Genomic DNA, 26,009 nt, shown 5'->3' on the forward strand with positions numbered 1-26,009 from the left:
ATCCGTTCCATACTAATTATTTAGTGTTCCAGTCCCAGTAGAAGGACAAGTGCCAGGGCCGGCGCGACTTCACGTGGCATTTGGATGCAAATGTGTCGCCGTCCAGACGCGAGTCGAAGATTTTGCGTAGCTCCGCAAGCGGACATGAGTAGCCTGGCCCCTCGGTGCACTTGGGGATCGGGATCACCGCGTCGTTTACGAGCACGCGCACGTACACCTGGCCGGTACTGTCCTTGATTCGCTCCAGAACTATTCTGGCCCCCATCGGGATCAGTTCCGAGGTCCGGAACCATCTGGCAAAATCAATATGGTGAAGACTTAGATCTGTGGCCTGATGGTCCAAGATCCCTAAAGCGTTCATAAAGTATAGTAGGTCTGTATCGTGCGAGAAACTGAACCACAGCGATTGGTTCAGCTGGTCCGAACCCTGCTCGAATAGCGTCAATGTAGCGTTCACGTACAACGACCCGAGAATGAAACTGAACGGGTGCAACGCCTTGGTGTAGTAAAGTTCCAGGTCGCGAGAGTACTCATGGCCAACGAAGGAGTCAAACGATAAGGCTTGGCAAACCTCGCTGTGTCCGCGGTAATTCAACTCAAATGGACAGTATGCAAGCAATCGTTGCACATCTTGGGCATTCAGATCAAACCCAGGTGAAAGACTATTGAGTCTGTCTGCTTCTTGTGACAAGTACTGTGTCTCGAATTCTTTCAGGCCCGAGTCGTAGTTTGAATGCTTGTTGTACGGCTTGCAACTGCGACCGCTGGTCAGTGTGTTTGCTCCCTGTTTGGCTTTTTCCGGAATAACGTGGATATGCGCGAGCCGGTCGAACTCGGATTCGCTGCCAAAGAACCCCTTGGCAAAGCTTGTAGCAGAGTCAACAACACGCTGCTGTCCGGCGGAGAAAAATGGTAGCTCTGTCTCGTCCTTGTACAAATAGCCGTACTTTCTGCGAACAGCACGGCCGAAGTTCTCCATGTCCAGCAGTCCAGAAAACCGGGACGTGTTGGTTTCCATCTCCAAACAGTCATCGTTGGGAATGTAGAACTCCCAGTCGCGCACAAACGCTAGCGGGCCCTTGTATTCTTCGACCTGCGCGGCTTTCAGCTTGTTATACACGGCCCGCAACTCCTCCGCAACTGAAACGGTCGGAAACCGCTCGCCATGACGTGAAAACACGTACACCTGGTCCACCGTGGTGTTCGCAGGTAGCTCGTGTGACAGACCAAAGCCGGTTCCTTCAACGTACGGGCCCATGCCTCCACAGTGCTTCAACAGATTGTACTGATCATTCGAGTGTTGCCAGTAGCCCACGGCGTTTAAAACTGAGATAAAAGAAGACAACACGGAAACCATCAAAGTTTACAGTCCGTGGAATGTCGCTTTTGTCAGGAACGCACGTGTGACACTAAAACATTTATCTATGAAATCTCCCTTATAGGTTATGGTGCAAAGGTGTGTTCATGCCTAAAAATTATAGGAGAAAAAATATTTGAAAAAAATTGTGCATAGAGTTTTCCAATTTTATTTGATGGGTGTGCTTGAAGAACTGGTTGCCGATCCGCAGAAGACGGTTGTTGGCGGTTTGGACGAGCGCAGATTGCTCGAGCAGGCGAAGCGGTTTGTTGATCCGATCGCGAAGGCAAACTCGGTTCTGGACGAAATTCACGTTGATGGCCTTACTCCGTCTCAGGTCTGGGGACAGGTCAAACTTGTGATCGATGGTGTGAACGAGCGTGTTTGGGGAGACGAGTGGGAGGACGAGAGTGAAGCGGATTCCCAGACCAGCGGCGAAGAGGAGGAGGAACTGGGAGAGATTGAAGAAAGTGAAGAAAGTGGACAGTCTGAAGAGTCGGAGAATGAGGAGCAGGAGAGCGAGGAGGTTTACGAGAGTGCACAGGAGGGTGAGTTGGGCTCTGACGCAGAGTTCTTTGGTGCTGATGAGGAGAATGAGTCGGATTCGTCTGACGTGGACGTTGCTCCCGCCAAGGACGCATTTGGACTGAACGATCAGTTCTTTTCGATCGACGACTTCAACAAGCAGGTGATGGACATGGAAGGCGATAACAGCGAGATTGACCTGGACGTGGACGACGAGGAGTCCGACGACGAGATCTACCACTACGACGATTTCTTCAAGCAGCAGGTGGAGCAAAAGGAGCAGAAGAAACAGAAAGCAAAGAAACAGAAAGCAAAGAAACAGAAAGCAGTCGCTTTTGATTTGAACGAAGACGATTACGACGCCGCATTCGACTCGGTTCTGGCCGACTATAACTCCAACACGGAGCAGCTCAGTACGTTCGAGAAGCAGCAGCTCAAGCTGCAGCAGGAAATCCAGGGTTTGGAGGCCGAGGCCATCAAGGACAAGGAGTGGCAGATGAAGGGAGAAGCCGAGGCCAAGCATAGAGCAGCCGACTCGCTATTGGAGGAGGAGCTCGATTTCGACAGAGCAGCCAAACCGGTCCCAGTGATAACACAGGAAAGCACAGAAACCATAGAGGAGATAATCAAACGGCGTATCAAGGAGCGCAACTACGACGAGCTCAAGAGACGTGTTGTTTCTGAGCTGAACGACTTCCGGCCGTCGAAGAAGGTCGAGGTGAGCGAGGAGAAATCCAGCAAGTCGCTTGCCGAGATTTATGAGGAGGACTATCTGGGTAAGCAGGATGACGCATCGAGCGCTGAGCTGAAACAGGCCCACGACGAGATTAGTGTTCTGTTTGACAAGCTGAACCACCAGCTGGACTCTTTGAGCTCTGCGCATTTCGTTCCAAAGCCAAAGGAGAGACAATTGGAGATCAAGGTGCAGACGTCGAGTATTTCGATGGAAGACGCGCAGCCGTTGACAATGTCAACCGCACAGGCCCTGGCACCTCAGGAAGTGTACAAGCCTGTGTCGAAGGTGGGAAAGAACGAGGTGATGCTCAAGTCGGGAGTGGTGATGTCGAAAGAGGAGCTTTCGAGAGAGGAGAAACAACGTCTCAGACGGGCCAAGAAACGGAAACAACACAACGAGCGCAGAGAGGAGGGCAAGAAGAAACGTGTGCAGAAGAGCGATCAGCAATAAATTCATATTTAATGTCTAATCTGTAATTGCAGCCGTGGTGGCAGCTATGCCCAACAGAGCAGCCAGCACGATGACTAGGTGGTAGAACCATGCGTTGGCGGGCCGGCACAGTTTCAAGTAAAACGCACACGGCAGAATGATGCAGATGATGGTACACAAAGACGCTCCGCTCAGGCCGATGATCTTATCGAACTCGGGGTAGATGATGGCTATGACGACAAACATAAGGTTCACAAACAGCTTGACGCCAGCTCTGCCGGCCGACTGCAACAGTGTGGGGGTGTCGATCTGCTGTGCAGAGATCCCCAGCGTGAACTCCAGGATGCTGATCACGGGCATCGCGTTGATCGGGGTCTTGGCTATTGGCACCATGGAAACACAAACGCTCACCAGCAGGTACACAAACTGCGGGTAGCCCTGGGTGACCAGCACGGATTGGGTAATCTCGTTGAGAATTCCTGCGCCAAACATCGCAAACCCAATGAGCGCCATCGTCACGTCAGCCAGGAAACCGACAGAGTAGGTGATCTTGAGACACTTTTCAAATTTCTCGGGCTGTGCAAGATCCGACTTCAGCGCAGGAAACAACGAGTGGGAGCCGAAGGGGCCGAGGATGATGCCAAAAGACACCATGAGGCTGTGGAAGGAGGGCGGGTATATGTTTGTAGGCATTGGATCGACCAGCGATCCGGGACTGGTCGGCTTTGTGAGACCGCTAAGCAGAATGGTCACCACCAGAGAGATGGTGCACATGATCCCCAGCAGGGAGATGCTGCTGAGCACGCGGAGCGAAAGGAACGAGAACGGCGTGAGCACGCAGAACGCGATCAGTTTGAAGTGGGTCACTGAGATTTCCGGGAACAATGCGTTGAGCGAGTCTGCAAACAGCACGATCAGCGACACCCCGACACCAATCAGCTCGATCGAGAACAGACACGAAATGAACAGTCTGCCTTTGGACCCGAACGCCTTGTAGCCGAGGTCGGCGTAGGTTCCCAGGGTCGGGTCAGTGTCCATGCACTCGCTGAGCAGCGTGGCTGTCCAGTAAGTGATGCAGGCAGAGAAAACCAGCAAAAAGCAGCCACCGTACCATCCGGAGTAGTTCATTGCCTTGGACAAGGCCAGCAGGCCAATGCCGATCAGCACGTTGATGCTGTTGAAGACGGTCTGTGCGACAGTCGATCTTGGGGCCAGCATGGTGACGACTTTCCCGTCCTGGTCCTCAACCTGCCGGAACGCGAACGAGTCGTCCGCGGTGAACATGGAGGCCGCGTATGAGTGCAGAGATCCAGCACGCGATAGGTCTGCAAACGAGTGGTCCGCAAAAGAGGCATCGTCCACGGCCGCCTCGTCAAACACTGAGGTGTCCAGAATCGGTCTGCTCTGCAGCACGTGCGAGATCTTGCGGCCCATGGGCGACGGAGCGAAAGTGTCAGGGTCGACGAGTGCCTCGTCATCCTGGAAGTATGACCGTGACGCCTTGTACCGGGGCTCGAGCGACCGGAACGACTGCGCACGGTGGTACGATGACGCAAAGCCAGTCAAAGAGTTGGACGCCTTGTACGACCCGTACGGCGAGTGGAATACCATCGACTTGCTGGGCTTGGTGGACCGGTTAGGGATCGGAATGGCCCCGTACGAGCCAACTTTAGACGACGACGACTGGTTTGGCACAGACATGTCTTTATTTATTTATCGTGAATTTCTGTTGACTGTATAAAACTTATCTAGAAACTGCTTATCTAAGCCAAAGGTTTGGGCTGCACCGATTCCAAATGCTTGTATTTGGAGGCCTCTTCGCCGTGTTTTGGATACGTGATGTAGCCCACATTGGAGAGCACTTTGTAGAAGAGTGGTCTCTCGTACTTGTTGAGCTCCCATCCGTTTCTGAGCCTTTCTGCCAAGTCTGGGTTCGAGGTGTAGTATCTTGAAACACCAATCAGCAGTTGATCGTCAGCTTCAATATCATGTTGCAAGAACTTGTAGTTTTCGTTCAAGTATGCACCGGAACGGATCAAAACACCTTTCCAGACCTCTCTGATCCACGAAGTGTTGAACTCTCTGGTGTCTTTGCTATCGGCGTTTCCGCTGACACGAGGTTCCACCACAGAAACATAAGCCAACCGTTTTCCCTCATTGGCTCTCTTCTCGAGCTCACTCAGAACGTAGCCGAAAAAGGCAATTGGATGAGTCTTGGAGTCGACACCCTTGGTACCTTGGAATTTGGCGTATGGCGACAATCTGACACCAACATGCTCTGCTCCCACGGCGTCAATAGCGGCGTCGATGGACTCGAGTAAGAACCGCGCACGGTTCTCGATAGAGCCTCCGTACTTATCGGTTCTCTCGTTGGCCTCAGGCTGGTTGAACTGATCCAGCAAGTATCCGTGTGCTCCGTGGAGCTCGACGAAATCAGCCTTGGCCTCGTAGATAACTCTCTTGGCTGCTTCACCGTACTCCTTAACGTATGCCTCGATCTCAGGAATCGTAAGTGCACGAACCTCGTTTCCAGCCTCCTTGGCGGCCTTTTCGCTCTCTTCGTCAAAATAAAGTGCAGATGGAGCAACGAACGGCAGTCCTCTTTCCTTGTTCACCTTCGGATCGGCAGCTCTACCGAGGTTCCACAGCTGGATCGTAAAGAAGGAACCTTCCTTGTGGACAGCCTCGATCACCTGTCTCCAGCCCTCAACCTGTGCAGGAGTCTTGATCTCAGGGATATTGTTGTACAAACCAAAGGTGTCGTCTCCAAAGGTTGCTTCAGAGATTAACAAACCTCCATTGTTCTCTGCACGTAGCTTGTAGTAGGTGAGCAACGAATCGGTAGGAACATGGGCGTCAGAAGCTCTATATCTGGTGGTGGGAGCATGAACAAGCCTGTTCTTGAGCTCAACATTACCAACCTTGATGGGCTTGAATAACTTTGTGTCTTTGAGAGGAGGAATGACAGTCATTATGAATAGATATAGGAGACCAGTGTGGGTTTTATACCTTTTGAATATTAGTAATACGATCCATTCATGAATGGTAGCGGCTTAAATTGCGTTATGGCAGCCAGTCGGACTCTATAGAAAGGCCGAGAAACGGTGACCGGCTTTCGCGAAATTAAAGTTCGTTCGCCTTGATTCTTTTTGTGTTTACCGAAGAGGGTCGTGTAATGCAAGAGCTTTTGCATTACACGTCATCTCGTACCAGCCACACACCAGCCATATGGGGTGCGCCAGAAACCTCCACTTATAGAACTTATCAGCGAACGATAAGTTGTCTCCGCAAATGGGCAAATCTCTGAAGTCATCAAGATTACTAGCAAACTAGAAGAACAGATCTGGAGAGTATTTCTGTTTGGACTTTTGTCAAGATTTGTCGCAAATGTACCGGACAGTTTGATTTTCCACGCGGAAGTAAGAAATGTCTAATGTCATTGGCAAACGTGAGCGTGCTTCTTTTCTTTTCGTCAGCAGTAAATGAGCCTTATTGATTGTATTTTTCATTTCCTGAAGAAATGACACGCCGTTCTAATCGACGGGGTTAGACGGTAGCAGATAAACACTGGAAGCTGCTACCCAGCCTGAGTCAATTGCTCACCGTTATACAAACACCAGCAAGCCACTTGTGGGGATGAATGGAAAAGCTCTCATAATCATGAACAAAGGATTCAGATTGATCCTATGTGGCACAATTTGCTGCGTGAATCAAATTGACTTAATTATCTCAGCAATAAAGGGAGTCTAAAACTAATGTATATTCGTTCGTCTGTTTATTTGCTGAAGTGCAAGAATTGACAGGTCATCTTTGCTGTTCAGTTGAAAATGAAGAGTTTGAGTGCTTGGGTGTAAGCGTCTAGGACTACTGGACGATCGAGATGATCTGCTACACATTCTTGAATCTCGATCCAACTCAGACATCAAATCAGGGCTGTGCAAAAACTGACGAACTCGAACCGTGTGAAGATGGGAGCCAAACAAAGACCCTATGGAAACTTCAATTACGACTTCTGTTACGAGTAATGTTCGAATAATCGATTCTTGGCATTGTCGTTGTGGATGGCGGTTAGTGATTACTAACATGATGTTCTATATTCGTTCCCAGTAGCTAGCAAACAGGGGGTGCTCCTTTAAATCAAGACCCATATGTACAGCAACTTAGATCAAGATCCCTCCCGCATGGTCATGTGACACCCTGCATGTTCTGCTGCCGCAAACCACCCCTTGACGAGTAAATTATCCTGTTTGGTGTCGATTTGCCACAAATGCACCCCAATGACGTGCTTTGCCATGTATTTTCTTAACTGATGGTGAACACAGCCAAGACCGCGCGGTTGGCATGGATAACATGTTTGCATAGTTTTCAAATCCCACTCAACAGGAGCATGTCTTTGTAATCAGCTACCTAATCATCTGCTAATAATCCTTAAAATCCGTCTAATGTATATCATTTCTATTCAAAACTCAAAAAGAAATTGCTTCTCTAAGCCAAAGGTTTAGGCGTAACTGTCTCCAGGTATTTGTACTTGGAAGCCTCCTCGCCGTATTTCGGAAAGGTGATGTAACCCTCGTTCGAAAACACCTTGTAAAACAGCGATCTCTCGTACTTGTTGAGCTTCCATCCGTTTCTAAGCCTGTCAGCCAAGTCTGGGTTCGAGGTGTAGTATCTTGAAGCACCAATCAGCAACTGGTCGTCAGATTCAACATCCTGTTGCAAAAACTTGTAATTCTCGTTCAAGTAAGCGCCAGACTTAATCATGACACCTTTCCAGATCTCTCTGATCCACGAAGTGTTGAATTCTCTGGTATCCTTGCTATCAGCGTTTCCGCTGACACGAGGCTCCACCACGGAAACGTAGGCCAACCGTTTTCCCTCATTGGCTCTTTTCTCGAGCTCACTCAGGACGTAGCCGAAAAAGGCAATCGGGTGGCACGACGAATCAACTCCCTTGATACCTTGGAATGTGGCGTATGGAGATAATCTAACAGCAACGTGTTCTGCTCCCACGGCGTCAATAGCGGCGTCGATGGACTCGAGTAAGAACCGCGCACGGTTCTCAATAGAGCCTCCGTACTTGTCTGTTCTCTCGTTTGCCTCGGCCTGGTTGAATTCATCAAGGAGATATCCCTGAGCTCCGTGGATCTCGGCAAAGTCTGCCTTGGCTTCGTGAACCACTCTCTTAGCTGCGGCGCCGAACTCCTTGACGTATGCCTCGATTTCGGGAATGGTCAAAGCACGAACCTCGTTTCCAGCCTCCTTGGCGGCTTTCTCGCTCTCTTCGTCAAAGTAGAGCGCGGATGGAGCAACAAATGGCAGTCCTCTTTCCTTATTGAGCTTTGGGTCGGCGGCTCTACCCATATTCCACAATTGAATTGCGAAGAAAGAGCCCTTGTTGTGAACGGCCTCGACAACCTGTCTCCAGCCCTCAACCTGTGCAGGAGTCTTAATTTCAGGGACGTTATTGTGCAACCCCCAGTTATCGGCTCCATAGGTTCCTTCAGAGATCAACAGACCTCCGTTGTTCTCTGCTCTTTGTTCGTAGTAGGTGAGCAAAGAGTCGGTAGGAACGTTGTCCTTAGTAGCACGATATCTAGTAGTAGGAGCATGAACAAGTCTGTTTTCAAGCTCGATGTTTCCAACCTTGATTGATTTGAATAGCTTAGTGTCTTTGAGTGCAGGAGTGGTAGTCATAATGAATTGATACTACCAACAGAAGACCATTGACGGCATTATATACCTTTTGGTGATTGGTAAGATTATAAGTTCATGATTAGCATTACGATATTTAACGATGACAAATAATTCTATCTTGTGAAAACCTGAGTAATTGAATTTCGGCTTCGGATAATTTTGGATTTTCGCTTTGATATCATTTTCTTGATTTCTAATAAATAAATAAATAATTTGCAAAATGAGGGTTTTTATTTATCTGCTTCTGGCATTGCACGCCTCGGCATTGCCGGCGATTCTGCCAGACCCATCCACAGGACCTGGGTTGCCCACCAAGACCAGCGCCCCGTTGGAAAAAAGGGCCAAGAAGGTGATCGTCAACAAGGACTATGCCAACCAGATGAAAAACAAAGGGGCCACCCCAGACACCTCGTCTGAGGCACCGGCCCCCTGGATCCGCACAATCTACGGCACGATCCCAGAAATCGTCACCCCAACAGTGATCGCTGGAATCACCTTCAGCGCAAAGCCTCCCGCCCAAACCGACGGATTGGAGCCTTGGGTGTCGTTGAAAAAAGACGGGTCTCCAAAAACCATCAGACCCAAGATAAAGAACGGGAAAACCCAGAACGCCCGCCCTGACTATAGCACATACTTCCAAACCGCATCTACCGTCACCTACAACAAGGAACAGCTTAAGGCGCACAACATGGCCCCGGATCAGGTTTTCACAGAGGTGATCTGGGAACCTGAAGATGACACCTACGTGTCGCTGAACCCACTAATGAGATGCACTCCGAACTCGTACTACAAGAAGGGTCTTGCTAAGGATTTGAGCTCGGAGCCGTTCTGCTCGCCGCACGAAAACCAGAAGCTGCTGGCTGGTAGAACATACTTTTTAACGTGGTTCACCCGGTTCTTCCCCGAGGCTGAGAAAGTGCGTATCCACTATGCATTCTTGAAAGAGGCGTCCAGAGACGCTGGTATGGTGAAAAGAGGCCTGGTTGATCTGGACGATTTGGGGGCCCCTGTGAAACCTAAACCAAAGAACATTGTGCCTTCGCAGCAACACAAGGGACTCATCCCAGGAGCCTTCTTCACGTCCGACTGGATACCGAACCTGGACGGGTACTTCCCAATAGAGGTCGACAACGAGTGGCTCGGCGACAAGCAGAGCAAGGCCATTCTTGTGGCTGTGCAGCCTGACAACGTGGACGACGACGAGTTCGACCTGATCAAGTCGCACCACGTGACGGTTCATTTCCAAAGACGTGCCACGGTCGCGAAAAACAGCAAGGTCGACAAGGAGCTACAGGACCGCACAGGAACAAACGACGACGTGTATTACATCATCATGTCTGTTCCTACGGTTGTGGTTCTTGCTGTGCTTGGAATGTATTTATTCCTCTACTTGAACCGCAAGCACAGAGACTTCTCGCACATCCGCAAGCCTAAACGGAGTCGGTTTGGAAACCAAGGAAAGTACAACCAGGTTATTGCCGAGACAGACATTAGAAAGCCTAATAAGCAGGTTTAAGTATTAAGTAATCATTGACCAAAAAAAAAAGATTGTAATTATTTGTTTATGGACGCCTCCACGTTATTAGAACAGTACACGCAGGATCTGTCGAACTTGCCGTCGGAGCTGGCTTATTTACTGGAAGAGCTCCGCGACAAGGACTTGAAGGAGCATGATGTGAAGAAACGGATCAATCAGCGCGATAACCAGCTGTTCAAGTTGATCAAGCAACAAGGCTCGTTGGTGAAACATCCCAAAGAAGACCAGATATATCTGAAAAATAGGGAGGATTACGAGAAGGCGATCAAGTTGCAGGAGGAAAAGTGCGTTTTGGCCAACACGGCGCTGTTTTCTATTGCTAAACACCTCACCCGGCTGGAGAACGACATCGAGAGACTGGAACAGGAGGGCGTGGTGCCGCCGATTTTGAACGAGGAGTCGTCCGAGGAAGAGGATGCCGACAACGGGATGCTGGACATGCTGAGCTCGCAGATCTCGAGCACGTCGCTGGACTCGCTCGGGTCCGGTCCGCGAAAGAACAGACTGCCTCGAAAGTCCAGACACTCCACGCCGTCCAACGTTTATATGGGCGGGTACTCGGGCTCGATGATGGGTCTACGCAACCGAATGACGTCGGAAGAGCTGAGCGACTACGAAATGGATGACATGATACTCAAGGCGCCGCGCAAAAAAAGCTCGTTCCTCGAACACGGAGCCTCAGGAACAGTGACTATCCCAAAGGCTCCACGCAACTCAAACGAAGAAGACGAGCTGTACTGTTTCTGTCAGCAGGTATCTTACGGGAACATGATTGCATGCGACAACTCGGATTGTAAATATGAATGGTTCCACTATGACTGTGTCGGTCTCAAAGAGCCTCCGCAAGGAATCTGGTACTGTCCAGATTGCCGCAAAGACCTCGAGCTCGGCAGAAAAACAGAGCGCAGACGCAGAGACCGCTAGGTCCGGGTCACCCACACGTCCGCGACCCGCTTGCGGTCTACCATCGGGCGAACAACAAGAATCGAGAGCAGCAACACCACCATTGTGGCCAGCAGCGTCTGCTTGCTGAAGTCGCTTCTCATCGAGTCGAAAGAGCTCGACGGCCGCACAAACGTCACAAACAGGTCGGTTCCCGAGGCAATCACCAGCGAGGTCGACTCCAGCTCGGTGGGAACAGAAACAAGCTTGTTGATTCCGACAAGCTTGCGGAAATGAGACAGCGTGGTTTTCGGGTTCAATGGCACTACCGGTTGATACTTGAACAGCTGGAACTCTTCCTTCTGGTCTGCGTCCAAGCTGCCGTACGGCCGTCTGGCGCTCGCAACGGTGCGCGGCACCGCCACCACCTCGCCCGTCTCCAATGCAAGAATCAACCATTTGGAGGTAATGTTATACTTGGTTCTGGTCACCGTGAGCGCACTGATCCGCGCAGGGAAAATGTACGTGCGCAGCTGGGCCTCCGGCGACTTCGACCGCTCGTCAGGAGTGAGCGACTCGTATAGCTCGATCACACCAATAACGCTGGTAGGAGCGTTTTTCTCAGTCGTTGTAAATATAATGAAGTTTTCTTCGAAATCCAAGTTTAACGAGTCTGGGTTGTTTGTCGAGTGGATAAACGACGCATACGTCTGGTTTGTGGCCTCGTTGTAAACAACAAGTTTGAGCGACTCTGTCTCATCATTGTAGAAAGCTGCCAGTGCTGTGTTTGGATGAAGATATTTGTACAAGACTCTTCTGGTTCCCAGAACAACAGCAGGCGACGCAACTTGCACGTTGTCGTACGACCGTTTTTCAGTTGTAATCAGACGGAAAGACTCGTCAATGTTTGGAGGGTATTCAGCTGGTTGCTCTAGTTTGAAGTCAGCAGGATGAAGAGTTCCATCGGCAACAACATACGTCTTGTCGTTGAACGCGTAAACAAAATCTCCCTCCACTGCGATCTTGCTGAACCCCCTGTCCTTGATGGCCCATTCCTGTTTGCCGTACGAATCGTAGCCGTACAAGTTTCCATTTTCAGTCAGGACAATGATCGACTTATTGAATCCAAAGTGCATCTGTGTGTCGATAGGTTTGTGATTGGAGAGAAGGTAGAAGTTGCGCTTCAATCTGTCAATGTATCCAGACCATTGGTTTTCGTGAATCAGATCGAAGGTGGACACACTAAGTTTCTCATGGCGATCAGCCACCACCACGTCCTGAATTCTGGCCAGCGACTCGTCCCTGGCCCAGAGCAGCTCGCCGTCCAGGTAGAACTGGATGTAAGGACCGGTGACTGCAAAGATCGCCAGCTTGTCGTCTATTGTGCCGAACTCGACCAAGTCCGTAGTACCTGCTGTCCATGGGTAGCTTTTGGACGGGCCTTTCAGCTCATCCAAGTCGTAGACACTCACTTGATCACCGAGAGTGGCCAGGTATTGGAAATTGACCACGCGCGCGAGCTCCTCGCCCGCTGCGATGGACGACAGTGCGGAATTCTTGTGTTTAGCCAGCTTGCCGTTTTCCGGCGAGTAAGCGTCTTTGTTGCAGACGATTTCGTCACCTGTGACGAGGATCGACTCAAACTTACAGCCGAGGATGCCCTCTTCGCCGCCAAGCACCTTGTATGCTGTTTTCGAGGCTGTTTTTGCAACGAGCACCAGATCGTTGGCAAACGAGGCCAGTTTGCTTGCACTGACGGGCCCGAGCTTCTCAATGGTTTCGACCGTGTAGTCCTTGGCGACTTGCAAAACGGAGCCGTCTTTCTGCACCACGAGAAGTGACTCGTCTCTGACGCTGTGAATGCCGGCAATTGGGCCCACCTCGAGCTCGTGGTCGACGAGGCCTTCTTTAGTCCAGAACACCAGCCGCGACGGTCCTGTTTCTGAATTCAGGCCCGAAGCAACAAGCTCGTCCCACGCGGCGAGTAGCAGCGAGTCATGGGAGATCGGGTCCGGTGACTGGAAACGGTACAACACCGACCCCGTCGTTGCGTCGAGAACAGAAAAGATATTCTCGTCGGTGAGAGAGAAGACCCGGCCGTTGTCGAGCAGCGCGGCGAACGGACGGCCTATCTGCACCGTCTGCCAGTCGATGCGGAACATCTCGTCCGCGGGAAGGGCGCCCACCAGCAGCAGGAAGAAGAAGAGAAAAAACATGGCGAGAAATAACAAGACAAAATATTTTTGGAGGGATTTATTCACAAGGGGAGGGGGCAGCAGGGGGAACTAGGGATTGGGGAGGAATCACTAGAAGGAGAGACCGAGGAGTTGGAGGAAAGACAATGCGAGTGAACGAAATAGACAATTGAAGAAGTGCTGGAACAGAAGTTTAGTTGTCGAAACTTCATGTACATTTTATATCTGCCGATAATTAAACATGTCTGTCTGGACAGAACTGAAAAGTCAGAACAAAGCTCAGTGGGGCTACACGGAGACCAGTCCGGTTTCTCCACAAGTCCATGTCACTCCCATTCAGCTCGATGGCCCCCCATTGCGATACAATTGACCTGCAACACCTTGCCAAGTTGTGACCACTCCCCATAAAAACCTATTGCTCGTAAATTACTCAATCTTGACTTCGTGGCCAAGCTGGTTTAAGGCATGCGACTGTTAATCGCAAGATCGTGAGTTCGATCCTCACCGAGGTCGCTTTTTTTACTATTTTTTTTTTTCCTGCCTCCAACTCGCGGACTTCCATTTTGGGAAACGAAAAACTCCGAACCATGGCTCCACATCCCCCGACACCGGTACAAGCGAAAACAGAACAGAGCTACAACGGTCTACACTCGCAAAAACTCATAATCGTAGCGTATTAAGTATTATTAGGGTGCTCTAATTCTTGCGGTAACTAAAGCTGAAGTAGCCTCCTCCAAGACTGCTCTCGAACAGCTGGTTGTAGGCCTTGGCCTTACTGCCATTTCTGATCTCGTTCATAATCTGCTTCTCCTTCTCTGCTCCGTAGTTGAGCTTAGATTTGAACTCCTCGGTCTCGGTGCTGTTTTGTTGGTCCTGTTTTCCAAACATTATCGAAATCAATTACAAAGAGGGGGCTATTTAGCAATTTATATTGGCCAACCGCACGGCGCTGCAAAATTGGTCAGACTCTTTTTTTAAAAAAAACCGGTGGAGTTCCTGCAAAAGAAACGATGCACTAGTACAAAAATATTTAAAGCTACAGGCAAACCTTCTCCACAGTTTGTGACAGAGGCTATCGACTCAGTATGTGTATGTACAAGCAGCACGTCGGACTAAAGTCAATGCTGTCGTGGCTGGTAAACATCCACACCACCACGTTTTTAGCCTACAGTTTTGCCGCTTAACAATTTAGCAAAAAATGGGGAAGGTGTGACTGATCGTCCATGCGTGGAGAACCCTACTCCGCGCGCGCGCGTCCCCCAAAAAAGAAGCTGCCCGTAACCCCGTGAAATTTTTCTGAAGTGGTGCAAGGATGCGCCGATGGGAAAAATCTTGGGAAACCGGTGACCAAACCTCGGCATTTTACGTGCATGAGGCCATGCAAGTTCCGGCAAACATGAAATTGCAAACAGCAAATAAAATGCCGCATCTATTGTTTCGGCGACTCAGCCTTCGGGATTCAAACTTTTGCTTTGGACTCCCGAACCTGTATAAATAGTTAGCTTATTCCCACGTTGAAATCCATTCAATCATGACAGAAAAGGAAGTCACCACTATTGAGCTTGAGGACGCCACCGACGAAGAACTTCTGGCCTTAATGGCCAAGATCGCCGAGACGCTTGAGCAAAGAAAGGAATCTCACCGCGAATCTGCAGCCAAGTCGACAAAGACCGACGAAGGCTGCCACAGATGTCAGCGCAAGAGAAAACACCACAGCCGCAGCTCGAGGGGTCTGCCGTGGGTGTTTGACGCCCGGTACAAGCCGTTCGAGGATTTTGACTCGTTTGGGCCGTATGGGTTCCCACCACCCCCACCACATCATGCTCCACCAAGACATTTTGGCCATGGAGGTCCTGGTGGGTTTGGTGGTCCACCCCCTCCCCCACACCCACACGGGTGGTCACACCACCCGCACCACCACCGGTATTTTGGGGCTACACCAGGGTTTGAGCACGAGTTCCCAAGAGCGCGTGGGTTTGGCCGCCACAGAGAGTGGAGAGGCCGGTCTGGCAGACGGGGCGATTTTCCTGGGTCCCCAGGCCCGATGCCACACTTCTGGGCAGAAGCTTGGTCAGAGGACAAATCTGACTCCGGATCGGAGACAGAGGCATAAGCAAGAACCCTGTACAAACAGGACGGCACAAAGCCAGCAATCACTAAAACAATAAGAACGGGAAATAATACAATAGGAGCTTAGGATAAAACAAAGGGACAGCAACAATGTGTATGTAAAATAAAGGAAATAGCTAGTTTTAAGTAAAATCTTCATGGTAGAGATGTTTTCACTGCCGCGTTATTTTGGTGGAATTGAGGGGACCTAATGCGGTTTGGAAAAAATTGTACCCTTTTGCTGTATAAGTGCATGTAAAAAGGCTTTAACATCCAGCATAATAGCGATCCGAACCCGGTGCACAGATGTCCAAACGAAAGATCAACTCGATGGAACTACCTGAGGCGCCCTCGCACAAGGAGGGTCCTAATTCAGGGCATTCCAATCAGTCCGGCCAGGAGATAGGACGGGAGATCCTGATGAAGCCCAGCATGTCTGCGCCGCCGAAAATAATCATGCCGCCAGGGTCAGAAAACGCCTCTGGGATGGTTTGGCAGAAGAAGCGCAGAGTGGTGCGTGCGTGCGACCGATGTCGGAAGCTCAAGATTAAATGTTCGGGCGATCTTCCTTGTATCCATTGCACGGTGTACAGCTACGAATGCACGTACGACCAGCCTAGCAGGACAAAGAAGAAGACCCAGCCTGGATCTGGCGCCTCGCCGTCGAGCCACGGCTCGGCCAACCATGGCTCAGGCCCCAGCTCGCAACTGCCTATCAGCAACCCAGAAATGATGGCCAGACTCACCGATAGACTCAAGCTGTACGACGACATTCTCCACCGGCTTCTCCCCGACATCAAATTGACCGATCTGAACGACAATCCGCGGCCAATCAACCCTATGAAGCTCGTAACGGCCATGAACAAGCTGCGCGAGAAGTCGTGTGACGAGTCCAAGGATTCCAGCAAGACCATTGCCGAAGAGTACTCTGCGTTGCCCGACGTGCCTGTGCCGTCGTTGCCCACCGTGTCGAAGTCGCCGTCGGTGTCCACCACGATGAAACCACGCGACCATTCGCCAGCAGACACCCTGCATTTCCACAGTCCGCACGGAGCCTCAAACGTCCATCCAGGCATTGACGGCTCGTACGAGTCCAGCATGGGCAAGGAGATCAAGATCATTCTTCCTTCGCGCGAGGTCGCCCTGCGTCTGATCACACAGACCTGGGAAAACGCCTGTGTGCTTTTCCGCTTCTACCACCGGCCCGCTTTCATTGAGGACCTAAACGAGCTGTACGACACAGAGCCCAGCCAGTACACCAACAAGCAGCAGCGGTTCCTGCCACTGGTGTACTCGGTGATGGCCTGTGGAGCGTTGTTCCTCAAGAGCGACGAGAAAACCACCGGTTCCAAGAACGGCGAGCAACACACCGAGAACGAGGTGTTTGAGGATGAAGGTTATAGATATTTCATTGCTGCAAGAAAGCTGATCGACATCACAGACACCAGAGACACCTACGGTATCCAGACGATTGTGATGTTGATCATTTTCTTGCAGTGTTCCGCCAGACTGTCCACCTGCTACGCATACATTGGCATTGCGCTTCGAGCCGCGCTGAGAGAAGGCCTGCACAGAAAGCTGGACTATCCATTCAACCCCATCGAGCTCGAGATTAGAAAACGGCTGTTCTGGACCATCTACAAGATGGACATTTACGTCAACACGATGCTGGGTCTGCCTCGTACAATCAGCGAGGACGACTTTGACCAGGACATGCCAATAGAGCTCGACGACGAAAACATCACCGTGGACGGCTATCGGTTCGAGAAACAGGGCGACCGTCTCTCGAGCTCGGGAATTGCCAACGCGCACACAACTCTCATCTTCATCATGAAGAAGATTGTCACCAAACTGTACCCGATCAAGCCCCGCAAGGTGGAGAACGGGCTACGTCCCGAGCTCATGACCCACGACATCGTGTACCAGCTCGAGATCGATCTGCAGGACTGGATGAACAGTCTGCCGTTGGAGCTCAAGCCAGGTGTCGAGCCGTCGAGCCAGTACCTCAAGGCCAACCGGCTGCTGCACATCTCGTACTTGCACGTCAAGATCATTCTGTACCGGCCGTTCATCCACTACATTTCGTCTGACCAGTCCAGCCGGCCCCGCACGTCCAACGACCTCAAGTGCATCGAGAAGGCCAAGAACTGTATCAACGTTGCGCGGATCGTGGTGAAGCTTGCCGAGGACATGATCAACAAGAACATGCTGAGTGGCTCGTACTGGTTCTCGATCTACACGATTTTCTTTTCTGTGGCCTGTTTGGTGTACTACGTGCACTTTGCTCCGCCAATCACCTCGTCAGGAGCGTTCGACCCGGAGTACATGGCCATCAAGAAGGACGCCGAGAGCGGTAAGCGCGTGCTGGACATTCTGAAGGACAGCAGCATGGCTGCCAAACGGACATACAACATTCTGAACGCTCTGTTCGAGGAGCTGAACCGCAAGACCGCCAACGCCATCATCAACCACGAGACCCCAAGCACGCAGTTTGTCACTCCGCAGGTTGGCAAGTCGCAGTTCGAGCAGCGCGACCACCCGGGCGCCGAGCCAATGGCCATTCCGCTGCCTCCTTCCCATCTCAGACACGAGTACGCCCCACAGGCCCCACAGGCACCGCAACAGCCGTTCAACGGTTACTCCAAGATGCAGAACTCCGAGATCAACAACATCGTGAACGGCGTGAACTTCATCGACGGTGTGTCGACGGGCATCAACCTGAACCTGCCGTCATTGGAACGGACGTTTGACCGGTCTGCAGCGGACGTGGGCAGCGTGGGAGCTGTTCCGCCGGCGATCTCGCCCCAGGAGCCAAACTCCAAGTACAAGTACGTGCCTGGCCCGATGGACCAGTTGGACATGAAGATCTTTGGCCGGTTCCTGCCGCCATACATGTTGAACTCGAACCAGCAGTCGACGGAAACAACACCGGAGCCGGGACTCATGCCAGAGCAGTTCCCGGAGCCAATAGATTCTCAGCCGCAACCGCAACCGCAACCGCAGCCCCAAACTACTCAAAACCCAGACCTGTTTGGTTCCATCCCATCAGGACTGTCCACGGTGTCCCACGCAGAGCAGTCGAGCAAAGGATTCAACGGCATAGAAAACAATTACCGGGGATCTCCTAAACGTTACGAATTTGATGATATATTCCCAAACGACTGGAACTCAGGCTTTGCAAATGAGTACAACGGGAAGACATAATAATCGGGAAAGTCAATAAAGTTACTTAATACATAATCGAATTACATGAAGATGGCCGACTGCACTATATATCTGTCTATACGGCCGCTAGAGGCCCTCGCCCGGGTACGCGTCTGCGTTTTTCACGCCCTTACCACGGCCCCGGATTCCTCTGTTCAGGTTCTTGTACAGGTCGGCGAAATACAGTAACAAATCCCGCTCGTTGGGCGGCAGCGAGTCGATCGAGTTGGACGACGATGAAATGTGCGCCAGCTTGTTGGTGAGCTCGTTTAAAGTTTTCAAATGGAACCGGTTCTGGTGAGCTTTCAAATTGCCTAGTTGGGTAAAACTCTTGTTGCAATTGTCAAACTTGCACACAAACGGCCGCAAGTTGTTGTGCGTTAACATGTGTGCTTGGAGATTGCCCTTTCTGGAGAACGACTTCTCGCAAACCTCGCACTTGAACGGTTTTTCACCCGTGTGAAGACGCAAGTGTGTTCTTAAGTTGCCTCCTTGCGTAAACCTCTTGCCGCAATAGGAGCACTCGTACGGCTTGAGTCCAATATGCGACCTGATGTGCACTTCCAGGTGAGTGGACTGCGTAAACTTCTTGAAACAGTACTGGCATTGGTGCTGTTTGTGGCCCCTGATGTTTGGTTTCTCCACCCCGCCAACAAGCTCCACCGGGTTTGGTAGCACAGACGTGCTTGGATTGCCCGGAGCCACCTCCTCCAGGATGGTGCCGTCGTCTGCCTGGCGAATGTCGCCCGTGAGCCCCTTCTTGCGCGCCTGGATCACCAGCATCAGCTGGTCCACCTTGGTGGCTCCAATAAGAGGCCGGCCGTCCTCTGTTTGCAGGGCCTGGTTTGCAGGAACCAGGTTCGAGACGTTGCCGTACTCCGACTTGATCTGGGGCGCGATCTGCTGCGGAGCTGGGGCAAGTGGCTGAGCCGCCTGCTGCAAATTGGATTTCTTGCTGGCGGACAAGGCACCCGCGTTGCCGTGTCCTGGCGAGTCCGTGGAGAAATGTGCCGGACGTTTTCTGTCTGCTGTCTTGATATCTTCTGGTTCCTGCACAGACTGTGCGCTCTGCTGTGGCTTCTGGAATCCCTGGACACCCTTCCCTGGCTCCAGAACCATCCGGGGCGGGATCGGGAGCACCGGTGCTGCCGAATAAATACTGCCTGGTCGCGAGTGTCCTGGCTGGAACTGCTGTTGCGTCTGTTGCGTCTGTGTCTGCTGGTCATTGTATGGAATGCTATCGAGAAGGTCGCCGTTCTGGTCGAATATCTTGTTGACGCTGTCGCGCTTCAAAAAACTGTCAACGTCTCCGACAGGCAGCTCACTGTTGGGATATCGCTTGAAGAAATGGCTGTTACTTCGGGACCTTCCTCCCGGTTGCATCTGTGGGGGAGCATACTGCGACGCCTGAGACTGTTGCTGCTGTGGTTGTTGCGATGTGATGAACGGCTCCAGTTGTTCGCTCGGTCTCCGAGCATAAACATGGTCGTTTGACGTGGGGTGTCTCTCTGAAGAGTACGGGTGCACATAAGCCTGTGCCTGGGTATTTGGGTTGCCCTGCGGATACACAAACGAGTACTCGCGCTGGATATCGCTGTACGGGAACCCTTCTGGCGGCGGCTGGTGCGAGGCAGCACTAAAACTGCCCGGCTGCCCTGTGGAGTCGAACGAAAACCGAGGGAAGAAAATGCTGTCCTGGCGGGGAAACATACCTGATATCGAGTTGTTGTGCATCTGTTCAGGCCCCACGGCTGAGGCCCCCTGTTGGTAGAAGTCTGTTGGGGCTGTGGATGATCCGGTAAGTAGCGAGTCTCTTCTGTTGGCAAAATTGAAAGGGACCTCTTCGGAAGTCGACCCGAGTTTCGAGCCCGGCTTCCCGTTAAGAGGATCGCCCTGGGTGCCATTTCCCGGATCCGGTTGCTGGGACGAGTAGATCATCGACATAAATTAGGACCCTTGAATCTTGTGTCACAGGAATTGCACGAAATTTCTTTATAGAAGTGTTTTGTTTATGGCCCTTGCTGGAGCAAGTTTGAGGAAATTGCTGACTTGAGCAATTATGTAATCCAAAATGAGGAGGGTGTACGGTGGCGACAGAGGCGGCTTGAGCACCAATGGGAGAGTTAACGGTTGCTGGATGTGAGGAGGAGGGTTGACTGATAGTGTCTGTTTATGTGTTATGAACAATTTCGCCTTCCGCCGTCCGCAGTTCTTCTTCCCCCTGTCTTTGGACTGGCTACAATTTTTTTTCAACTATTGCATTTTTTCAGTATGTCAGACGTAGTGATGGAAGACGTGGTGGACGAGACAATGAGCCAGGACGAGCTCGACACCGAGAAGATCAAGCTGCTGCCCGGCTCGACGCCCGACGGGACCGCGGCCTCGTTCCAGATCAGCGATGAGGACCACACGCTTGGAAACGCACTTCGGTACATGGTGATGAAGAACCCAGAGGTGGAGTTCTGCGGGTACTCGATTCCGCACCCGGCAGAAAGCAAGATGAACATCCGGATCCAAACATACGGCGGAATGAGTGCCGTGGAGGCGCTGCACAAGGGACTGGACGACCTGGTCGACCTTTGCACGCATGTGGAGGACGTTTTCGGGGAGCAGATCAGCGCTAGAAAGTACAGCACGGAGGAGCCATAAGGCGATCATAGGCAACGACTACGGATGTAATTTTAATCAATCACTAGACAGATTCAGGTATAGCTGGCTACGATTAGCGGGCCGGGTAAAGAATGAGAGAAATTTTTTTCTTTCTTTTTCGTATAAAGATAATTTTTTTATCAAATTTTTTTATCATACATTTTATACATTTCCCTTTTTTTAATGTCGTATACTAACAATAATAGAGATAGCTACCGTTCATATGGCGGCGGTGATAGAAACAGGTTTGGCAGAGATGACCGCAATGGCAGCTACGGACGTAGAGACGATTACGAGTTGGGTGCTAATTTGACTAAGCCTAACTTTGATCTCGAAACTTTGCCTAAATTTGAAAAGAATTTTTACAAAGAGGCCGATGCCGTTGCTTCGCGGTCTGAAGATGAGGTGGCTGCGTTTAGAAAAGAGCACGATATGACGGTTTATGGTAAGGACATCCCAAGACCAATCACTGGCTTTGACGAGGCTGGGTTCCCAGACTACGTTTTAAAGGAGGTGAAGGCTCAAGGATTTCCTAACCCTACTGCCATCCAGTGTCAAGGATGGCCAATGGCCCTTTCTGGACGCGACATGGTGGGTATTGCTTCGACAGGTTCCGGTAAGACTTTGTCTTACTGTTTGCCTGCTATTGTGCACATCAATGCCCAGCCCCTTTTGCAGCCTGGCGATGGTCCTATTTGTTTGGTCCTGGCTCCAACCAGAGAACTGGCGGTTCAGATCCAGAAAGAGTGCTCCAAGTTCGGACGTTCTTCCAGAATCAGAAACACCTGTGTCTACGGAGGAGTTCCTAAGGGCCAACAAGTGAGAGATCTTGCCAGAGGAGCAGAAATCTGTATTGCCACGCCTGGCCGTCTTTTGGACATGCTGGACTCTGGTCGCACCAACCTCAGAAGAGTGACCTACCTGGTTCTGGACGAGGCCGACAGAATGCTGGATATGGGATTCGAGCCCCAGATCCGTAAGATTGTCGACCAGATCCGTCCTGATAGACAAACTCTGATGTGGTCGGCCACATGGCCCAAATCTGTCCAGTCATTGGCCAGAGATTACCTCAAGGACTACATTCAAGTCAATGTTGGATCTCTGGACCTGGCAGCCTCCCACAACATCAAGCAGATCATCGACGTTTGTTCCGAGTACGAGAAGAGAGACAAGCTCGCCAAGTACTTGGAGTCCGCCATGGAGGACAAACAAGCCAAGGTGATTGTGTTTGCTTCCACCAAGAGAACATGTGACGAGATCACCTCGTACATGCGTGGAGAGGGCTGGCCAGCGTTGGCTATTCACGGCGACAAAGAGCAGAGGGAAAGAGATTGGGTTTTAAGCGAGTTCAGATCCGGTCGGGCGCCTATTATGGTGGCCACGGACGTCGCTGCCCGAGGAATTGGTAAGTGCGCTTGTGGGAATCGCCCCACATTACTTTTCGCTTGGCTACACTTTAGTATAGAAATATATTCGAGTTGGGCGGAAGGTATCATCTTGTAAACTAATACCTTAGACGTCAAGGGTGTCACCACGGTGATCAACCATGACATGCCTGGTAACGTGGAGGACTACGTTCACCGTATTGGAAGAACCGGCCGTGCTGGAGAGAAAGGTACTGCCATCACTCTCTTCACCCAGGGTAACTCCGGCCAGGCCCACGATTTGATCGTGATTTTGAGAGAGGCCAAGCAGGACATTCCTCCTGAGCTGCAGGCTCTTGATAAGAAGGGCAACAGAGGTAACGGATACGGTTACGGACGTGGTGGTTACGGCAGAGGCCGTGGTGGTTACGGAAGAGGCCGTGGCAGAGGCGGTTACAGAGGCGGTAACAGAGGTTACTCGTCGAGCGGCAGCAATTCCATGCCGCTTGGAAACAGTAGATTTTGATAGATTTGGGCGGTCCTGACGCATTTTGTCGGACTCCTGTTCGTTATATACATTTTATTCATCAGTCGTGACTTGTTCTTGTAATTCTTGTTGTTCTTGTTGTTGTTCTTGTTGTTCCTGCTCCTCAATGTGCGCAACACGTGGAATGTTGGATGCAAGATACATTGTGTTAGTAAGAACCTGCAGCTTGATCCACGGGTGGTTATCAAACCAGTATTTTTCCACAACAGCAGGGTCACTTAGGTCTTCGTCCGTGTGGAACACGCCCATGATCGAGCTCACCTCCTCTTTGCGCACGGCGCGTGCTGGCGCTGGACGGCTCGAGATCTCCTGGACCCGCGCACCAAGCGTTCCTGTCTTTTCCAGCGAAAGTCTCAGTTTTTCGTGGTGCTCGGAGTACTGCTCCATGATTTTCGACCGACTCACCTTCTCCACATCTGTCGTGGTGAGAACCTGCATCCACTTCATGTTGTAGTACTGCGAAACCGTCATGGGCATGAAATTTTTCGGGCCCAGCCAATAGGTGCTTTCCTCGCCGTCCTGGAGAGCCTTATCGCGAGCAAAGCACGTCTCCACATACAACGGGTTATTGTAAGGGTTCCAGGCGTTGTTCAACTCTGTCGAACCCCCGTAGATAAACCCACAGCCAACCACTATGCGCACAAACGACGAAGTCACTCGACGCAAGACAGGCAGCCCTTTCAACCCCCCAATCCTCATGATCAGAGATAGCCCCACATACGACTGAGCAAAACCCATCAATGCACGCAGATTGGTGCAGTCGTGCGCAGGAGCAAGGGGCCCCCACAGTGGCAGATTCGGAAGAGCATATCTAAACAATTGTTTCTCAACTTTGTCCAGCAGGGTGTCGTTTTTATCATGCAACTTGCGAAATTGCCAAAAATCGAGGTCAGTGTTCATAGCGAAACAGCCACTTAAATCAGATGCACGATCGTCTTCCGTGTCGGTACCGTAAATAAACGGAAGAAAGAAATAATATAAATACAATCGGTGGGTAACATTTTTTCCCAGTCTCCACTACAAGATGAGTTGAATCATAAGAAGAAAGCTTAATATATTGAAGAGAAAAATGAATATATTCTGCAAAACTTAACTTATTTCGAGGTGTCAAGGACGTATCTACCCAAGATCTTACCCTTCTCCATCAACTCGAAGACCTCTGGCAACTCAGAAAGACCAACAATCTTGAATGGAGACTTGACAAGACCTCTGGTGAAGAAGTCGACGGCCTCGGTGGTGTCTTGTCTGTTACCGACGTAAGAACCCTTGATTTGCAGGGACTTCACAACGTGGTTGAAGACAGGAGACTTGCAGACGGCACCAGCTGGCAGACCGACCAAAACGATCTTACCAAGGGTTCTGGCGTACTCAGCAGATTGGGAGATAGCAGCCTCAGAAACAGAAACGTTAATAACACCGTGTGGACCACCGTTGGTAGCCTTCTGCACAGCAGCGACAATGTCCTTCTCCTTGGTGAAGTCGACGAAGAACTCAGCACCAAGAGACTTGACGAAGTTACCCTTCTCTTCACCACCGTCAATACCAAGGACTCTCAGACCCATGGCAACAGCGTATTGAACAGCAAGGGAACCCAATCCACCAGCAGCACCAGAGATAGCAACAATTTGACCTGGACGCAAGTCAGCAGTCTTCAAAGCCTTGTAGACAGTGACACCAGCACAGAGAATAGGAGCAACAGCAGCGAGATCAGTTCCAGGTGGCAACTTTGCGGCCTGGACAGCATCAGCAGTAGCGTATTGTTGGAAAGAACCATCGTGGGTGTAACCAGAAAGGTCAGCATCTGGACAGTTAGACTCAGCACCTTGTTGACAGAATTCACATCCCATACAAGAACCGTTCAACCATTTGATACCGGCCAAGTCACCGATCTCGAAGTTCTGGACGTTGGAACCCTTAGCAACAACGACACCAGCACCCTCGTGACCACCAACCAATGGAAGTTTCACTGGCAATGGCCAGTCACCCTTCCAGGCGTGCAAGTCGGTGTGACAGACACCAGAGTACTTGACGTTAACCAAAATCTCGTTTGGCTTTGGAGTTGGAACTGGAATATCCTTGTACTCAATTGGACCACCAGCGGTGTCAAAGATACATCCCTTTTGGGTCTTTGGGATGGATGGAGCAGTGGAGTATCTGGCCAGCTGCTGTGCGACAGCAGGCTTGGCGAAAGTAGCAAACTGAGTTCTCAAAGCTGAAACTCTAGTAATTGACAACATGGTTGAAGCTGATTGAATTGAATCGGAAATCGCTGCTTTTTAAATTCCAAAAGGCTGGACAACAGTCACTTTGCGGCACGCACGGACACCCAATCAGGAAGGGAAAAAGGAGTCCCACCATGCATGAAGTTCCCCATTTTCCACACCCCACTCCCTGTGCCGACACCCCCGTCGCTAATTTGTAACATGATTGGCCAGCGAAAATTTTTGCTGCTGGACTCCGGTCTCCGTTGCCAATCAAATGCCGCCTGCAACTCCGTACTCGTTTTTGTCCCAATGCGAGCTTGGAGAATGCAGCTGGCGCTGGGCAGTTAGTGCCTGGCATTTTGGATTTTTGCACCCCTACAGAGACCCCGACAGCGGGCAGACAAGCGGGGTAATCTTAAGTACACCCCCGATTCGGACTAACGCTCTCGAGAGACTACTACTTCTAATCAACTCTCCCCGCAAAGTAGTCATTCATCCGCGTACACCGGCGCTTGTCCGGCGGCTCTGCTACGCCTTGTGTCGCCGTATTTGTTGAGATCGCCATCCGTTTCGAAAC

At 51.0% G+C, this 26,009-nt stretch overlaps 22 protein-coding genes across 22 annotated transcripts; 10 read left to right on the top strand and 12 right to left on the bottom strand.

The window, feature by feature from the left end:
* Positions 1 to 16: 16 nt before the first annotated feature.
* Positions 17 to 1,357, bottom strand: OGAPHI_005076 (uncharacterized protein; the record flags this gene model as incomplete). Its single annotated transcript, XM_046206223.1, has 1 exon — positions 17 to 1,357. The coding sequence occupies one exon, from the start codon at positions 1,355 to 1,357 to the stop codon at positions 17 to 19; it is 1,341 nt and encodes a 446-aa protein (XP_046060011.1).
* A 175-nt stretch (positions 1,358 to 1,532) lies between these two features.
* On the top strand, positions 1,533 to 3,068 carry OGAPHI_005077 (uncharacterized protein; the record flags this gene model as incomplete). Its single annotated transcript, XM_046206224.1, has 1 exon — positions 1,533 to 3,068. The coding sequence occupies one exon, from the start codon at positions 1,533 to 1,535 to the stop codon at positions 3,066 to 3,068; it is 1,536 nt and encodes a 511-aa protein (XP_046060012.1).
* A 15-nt stretch (positions 3,069 to 3,083) lies between these two features.
* On the bottom strand, positions 3,084 to 4,748 carry OGAPHI_005078 (uncharacterized protein; the record flags this gene model as incomplete). The annotated part of the gene is made up of 1 exon (XM_046206226.1): positions 3,084 to 4,748. One exon carries the CDS (start codon positions 4,746 to 4,748, stop codon positions 3,084 to 3,086), a length of 1,665 nt encoding a protein of 554 aa, XP_046060013.1.
* On the top strand, positions 3,391 to 4,044 carry OGAPHI_005079 (uncharacterized protein; the record flags this gene model as incomplete). Its single annotated transcript, XM_046206227.1, has 2 exons — positions 3,391 to 3,464; positions 3,645 to 4,044. The coding sequence occupies 2 exons, from the start codon at positions 3,391 to 3,393 to the stop codon at positions 4,042 to 4,044; spliced, it is 474 nt and encodes a 157-aa protein (XP_046060014.1).
* On the top strand, positions 4,201 to 4,788 carry OGAPHI_005080 (uncharacterized protein; the record flags this gene model as incomplete). Its single annotated transcript, XM_046206228.1, has 1 exon — positions 4,201 to 4,788. One exon carries the CDS (start codon positions 4,201 to 4,203, stop codon positions 4,786 to 4,788), a length of 588 nt encoding a protein of 195 aa, XP_046060015.1.
* Positions 4,789 to 4,810: 22 nt separating this feature from the next.
* Positions 4,811 to 6,019, bottom strand: OGAPHI_005081 (uncharacterized protein; the record flags this gene model as incomplete). The annotated part of the gene is made up of 1 exon (XM_046206229.1): positions 4,811 to 6,019. One exon carries the CDS (start codon positions 6,017 to 6,019, stop codon positions 4,811 to 4,813), a length of 1,209 nt encoding a protein of 402 aa, XP_046060016.1.
* A 1,513-nt stretch (positions 6,020 to 7,532) lies between these two features.
* Positions 7,533 to 8,741, bottom strand: OGAPHI_005082 (uncharacterized protein; the record flags this gene model as incomplete). Its single annotated transcript, XM_046206230.1, has 1 exon — positions 7,533 to 8,741. The coding sequence occupies one exon, from the start codon at positions 8,739 to 8,741 to the stop codon at positions 7,533 to 7,535; it is 1,209 nt and encodes a 402-aa protein (XP_046060017.1).
* Positions 8,742 to 8,961: 220 nt separating this feature from the next.
* Positions 8,962 to 10,257, top strand: OGAPHI_005083 (uncharacterized protein; the record flags this gene model as incomplete). Its single annotated transcript, XM_046206231.1, has 1 exon — positions 8,962 to 10,257. The coding sequence occupies one exon, from the start codon at positions 8,962 to 8,964 to the stop codon at positions 10,255 to 10,257; it is 1,296 nt and encodes a 431-aa protein (XP_046060018.1).
* OGAPHI_005084 (uncharacterized protein) lies at positions 9,669 to 10,076 on the bottom strand (the record flags this gene model as incomplete). Its single annotated transcript, XM_046206232.1, has 2 exons — positions 9,669 to 9,951; positions 10,069 to 10,076. 2 exons carry the CDS (start codon positions 10,074 to 10,076, stop codon positions 9,669 to 9,671), a joined length of 291 nt encoding a protein of 96 aa, XP_046060019.1.
* Positions 10,258 to 10,305: 48 nt separating the features above from the next.
* Positions 10,306 to 11,202, top strand: OGAPHI_005085 (uncharacterized protein; the record flags this gene model as incomplete). Its single annotated transcript, XM_046206233.1, has 1 exon — positions 10,306 to 11,202. The coding sequence occupies one exon, from the start codon at positions 10,306 to 10,308 to the stop codon at positions 11,200 to 11,202; it is 897 nt and encodes a 298-aa protein (XP_046060020.1).
* OGAPHI_005086 (uncharacterized protein) lies at positions 11,199 to 13,322 on the bottom strand (the record flags this gene model as incomplete). The annotated part of the gene is made up of 1 exon (XM_046206234.1): positions 11,199 to 13,322. The coding sequence occupies one exon, from the start codon at positions 13,320 to 13,322 to the stop codon at positions 11,199 to 11,201; it is 2,124 nt and encodes a 707-aa protein (XP_046060021.1).
* Positions 12,111 to 13,001, top strand: OGAPHI_005087 (uncharacterized protein; the record flags this gene model as incomplete). Its single annotated transcript, XM_046206235.1, has 1 exon — positions 12,111 to 13,001. The coding sequence occupies one exon, from the start codon at positions 12,111 to 12,113 to the stop codon at positions 12,999 to 13,001; it is 891 nt and encodes a 296-aa protein (XP_046060022.1).
* A 1,564-nt stretch (positions 13,323 to 14,886) lies between the features above and the next one.
* Positions 14,887 to 15,468, top strand: OGAPHI_005088 (uncharacterized protein; the record flags this gene model as incomplete). Its single annotated transcript, XM_046206237.1, has 1 exon — positions 14,887 to 15,468. One exon carries the CDS (start codon positions 14,887 to 14,889, stop codon positions 15,466 to 15,468), a length of 582 nt encoding a protein of 193 aa, XP_046060023.1.
* Positions 15,469 to 15,770: 302 nt separating this feature from the next.
* On the top strand, positions 15,771 to 18,668 carry OGAPHI_005089 (uncharacterized protein; the record flags this gene model as incomplete). Its single annotated transcript, XM_046206238.1, has 1 exon — positions 15,771 to 18,668. One exon carries the CDS (start codon positions 15,771 to 15,773, stop codon positions 18,666 to 18,668), a length of 2,898 nt encoding a protein of 965 aa, XP_046060024.1.
* Positions 16,058 to 17,494, bottom strand: OGAPHI_005090 (uncharacterized protein; the record flags this gene model as incomplete). Its single annotated transcript, XM_046206239.1, has 3 exons — positions 16,058 to 16,627; positions 16,701 to 17,248; positions 17,356 to 17,494. The coding sequence occupies 3 exons, from the start codon at positions 17,492 to 17,494 to the stop codon at positions 16,058 to 16,060; spliced, it is 1,257 nt and encodes a 418-aa protein (XP_046060025.1).
* OGAPHI_005091 (uncharacterized protein) lies at positions 18,101 to 18,409 on the bottom strand (the record flags this gene model as incomplete). The annotated part of the gene is made up of 1 exon (XM_046206240.1): positions 18,101 to 18,409. One exon carries the CDS (start codon positions 18,407 to 18,409, stop codon positions 18,101 to 18,103), a length of 309 nt encoding a protein of 102 aa, XP_046060026.1.
* An 87-nt stretch (positions 18,669 to 18,755) lies between the features above and the next one.
* On the bottom strand, positions 18,756 to 20,606 carry OGAPHI_005092 (uncharacterized protein; the record flags this gene model as incomplete). Its single annotated transcript, XM_046206241.1, has 1 exon — positions 18,756 to 20,606. The coding sequence occupies one exon, from the start codon at positions 20,604 to 20,606 to the stop codon at positions 18,756 to 18,758; it is 1,851 nt and encodes a 616-aa protein (XP_046060027.1).
* A 333-nt stretch (positions 20,607 to 20,939) lies between these two features.
* OGAPHI_005093 (uncharacterized protein) lies at positions 20,940 to 23,207 on the top strand (the record flags this gene model as incomplete). Its single annotated transcript, XM_046206242.1, has 3 exons — positions 20,940 to 21,295; positions 21,557 to 22,722; positions 22,834 to 23,207. The coding sequence occupies 3 exons, from the start codon at positions 20,940 to 20,942 to the stop codon at positions 23,205 to 23,207; spliced, it is 1,896 nt and encodes a 631-aa protein (XP_046060028.1).
* Positions 21,822 to 23,231, bottom strand: OGAPHI_005094 (uncharacterized protein; the record flags this gene model as incomplete). The annotated part of the gene is made up of 2 exons (XM_046206243.1): positions 21,822 to 22,331; positions 22,893 to 23,231. 2 exons carry the CDS (start codon positions 23,229 to 23,231, stop codon positions 21,822 to 21,824), a joined length of 849 nt encoding a protein of 282 aa, XP_046060029.1.
* Positions 23,232 to 23,261: 30 nt separating this feature from the next.
* OGAPHI_005095 (uncharacterized protein) lies at positions 23,262 to 24,128 on the bottom strand (the record flags this gene model as incomplete). The annotated part of the gene is made up of 1 exon (XM_046206244.1): positions 23,262 to 24,128. The coding sequence occupies one exon, from the start codon at positions 24,126 to 24,128 to the stop codon at positions 23,262 to 23,264; it is 867 nt and encodes a 288-aa protein (XP_046060030.1).
* Positions 24,129 to 24,151: 23 nt separating this feature from the next.
* OGAPHI_005096 (uncharacterized protein) lies at positions 24,152 to 25,444 on the top strand (the record flags this gene model as incomplete). The annotated part of the gene is made up of 2 exons (XM_046206245.1): positions 24,152 to 24,174; positions 24,400 to 25,444. The coding sequence occupies 2 exons, from the start codon at positions 24,152 to 24,154 to the stop codon at positions 25,442 to 25,444; spliced, it is 1,068 nt and encodes a 355-aa protein (XP_046060031.1).
* OGAPHI_005097 (uncharacterized protein) lies at positions 24,323 to 25,465 on the bottom strand (the record flags this gene model as incomplete). The annotated part of the gene is made up of 1 exon (XM_046206246.1): positions 24,323 to 25,465. The coding sequence occupies one exon, from the start codon at positions 25,463 to 25,465 to the stop codon at positions 24,323 to 24,325; it is 1,143 nt and encodes a 380-aa protein (XP_046060032.1).
* Between the last annotated feature and the right edge of the window lie 544 nt (positions 25,466 to 26,009).

The sequence above is a fragment of the Ogataea philodendri genome (assembly GCF_020536065.1).
Source record: "Ogataea philodendri strain CBS6075 chromosome Unknown scaffold6, whole genome shotgun sequence".
NCBI lineage: Eukaryota > Fungi > Ascomycota > Pichiomycetes > Pichiales > Pichiaceae > Ogataea > Ogataea philodendri.